The sequence below is a fragment of the Perkinsus marinus genome, assembly GCF_000006405.1.
Source record: "Perkinsus marinus ATCC 50983 genomic scaffold scf_1104296941762, whole genome shotgun sequence".
Classification (NCBI taxonomy): Eukaryota; Perkinsozoa; order Perkinsida; family Perkinsidae; genus Perkinsus; species Perkinsus marinus.
Window position 1 is genome coordinate 1 of NW_003212380.1, and position 1,445 is coordinate 1,445.

At 43.7% G+C, this 1,445-nt stretch overlaps 1 protein-coding gene across 1 annotated transcript; it reads left to right on the forward strand.

The window, feature by feature from the left end:
- Positions 1–751: 751 nt before the first annotated feature.
- On the forward strand, positions 752–1,029 carry Pmar_PMAR026300 (hypothetical protein; the record flags this gene model as incomplete). The annotated part of the gene is made up of 2 exons (XM_002781581.1): positions 752–838; positions 881–1,029. Coding segments are annotated over 2 exons (236 nt in total), but the record flags the coding sequence as incomplete, so codon positions are not given.
- Positions 1,030–1,445: the final 416 nt, after the last annotated feature.

The window sequence follows — 1,445 nt, forward strand, 5'->3', positions numbered from 1 at the left end:
AACCCCTACCCCGATGCGGCATTCCACACCATTTCAAGTATTCTAAGAGGAGCGCATGATTCGGAGCGAAAGTTCTGGGCGCGCGCTACCTTTAGTGATATAGGCTAGCAAATTTAGTGACACCGTCTGTTGGTCTTACATTCCTCCTCGGGTATGGAATGATCATGGATTGTTACCCTTACTGTAGCACAGGGGAAGCAACTCGATGAGAATCAACTGCGTTCTACAATTAAAATGAACGGGTGCTAGGATCGAACCTCAGCGGGATGAGGTCACACGGCTTTTAAGTCACGACGCTAGTCTATACTTTCATAATATCCAGTTGCGTTGCTCTATATGGGGTCAGATGCTCCTCCTTCATATCACCATCGGTCCATGATAGCCAACTTACGAGCTCAGCTCATTCGCATTCCCCAAGTGGGATCGTTTCTCGCTCGCCGACCGATTCAGACTTGCCTACTTATCGCACTACTGCTACTCATCGTCATTGTGGCCGTTTTGTGGCATTTGGACCTATTCAACATCACATTCGAGGTAACTGTAGGAATCTACGGTTAATGAATTTAGTGACAGGTCTGGGTCCCATATTTTCTCCGACCACTGTGGGACCATGATCGCCGATATGCGTATTCTTACGTTATGCCAAATTACGGTTGGAATGCTGATGATGTCGATTCCACATGTAAATTATACGGCATGGAAAGGGTACTGTGTTGGTCTCATTCTGCTTTTTTATTATTTCCTATCGCAGGTTGCTGAAAAACCGCGGGTTTTCGATATTTTCCTATTTTCTGGTGAAAAAGATTTGCTCGAAATCCGACTACGTACACTGAAGGACGTAAGTATATTTTTATTCCGATTGGAAATATTGTCATCATAGGTTGTGGACAAATTCGTTATTCTTGAGGGCACCGAATCGTTCCAAGGTGAACCCAAGAAACTCATCTATCCCTCCATCCAAGATCAGCCACCGTTCGCATCTTTCCGAGACAAGATTCAATATAGAGTGGTTGACACGAAAACTGGCGGGTATTCATACAGGAGGAATCTATAATGTTCCCGAGGGGAACTCATTTTCAATTTTCCACGTATGGCTAGGAACACATTCTTCAATCAGTTTCCCATGTAAATGTCATTATCACATTAGGAACATTTTCCGCATTATTATCGATTTGTTAATAATGCGCATGAATAATGGAAAATTTTTGATAATATCGAACCTCGACAAACGCTGTCCCTCGAAGTTAGATGTTTCGAGGAAGAATCTTGCTTATACAACTCCGTGGAAAAAATACTTGTGTGTTTCTCTAGGGGGTTCAAGGCAGAAAGCACCCATAGAGGAATGAACATGTTTAAAGCGGCTGAAGAAGCCGGCCTTAAGAAAGGAGATATTTTTACAGTTGCCGACTTGGACGAAATTCACGCCCAGATGTTCTCCGGTAGCG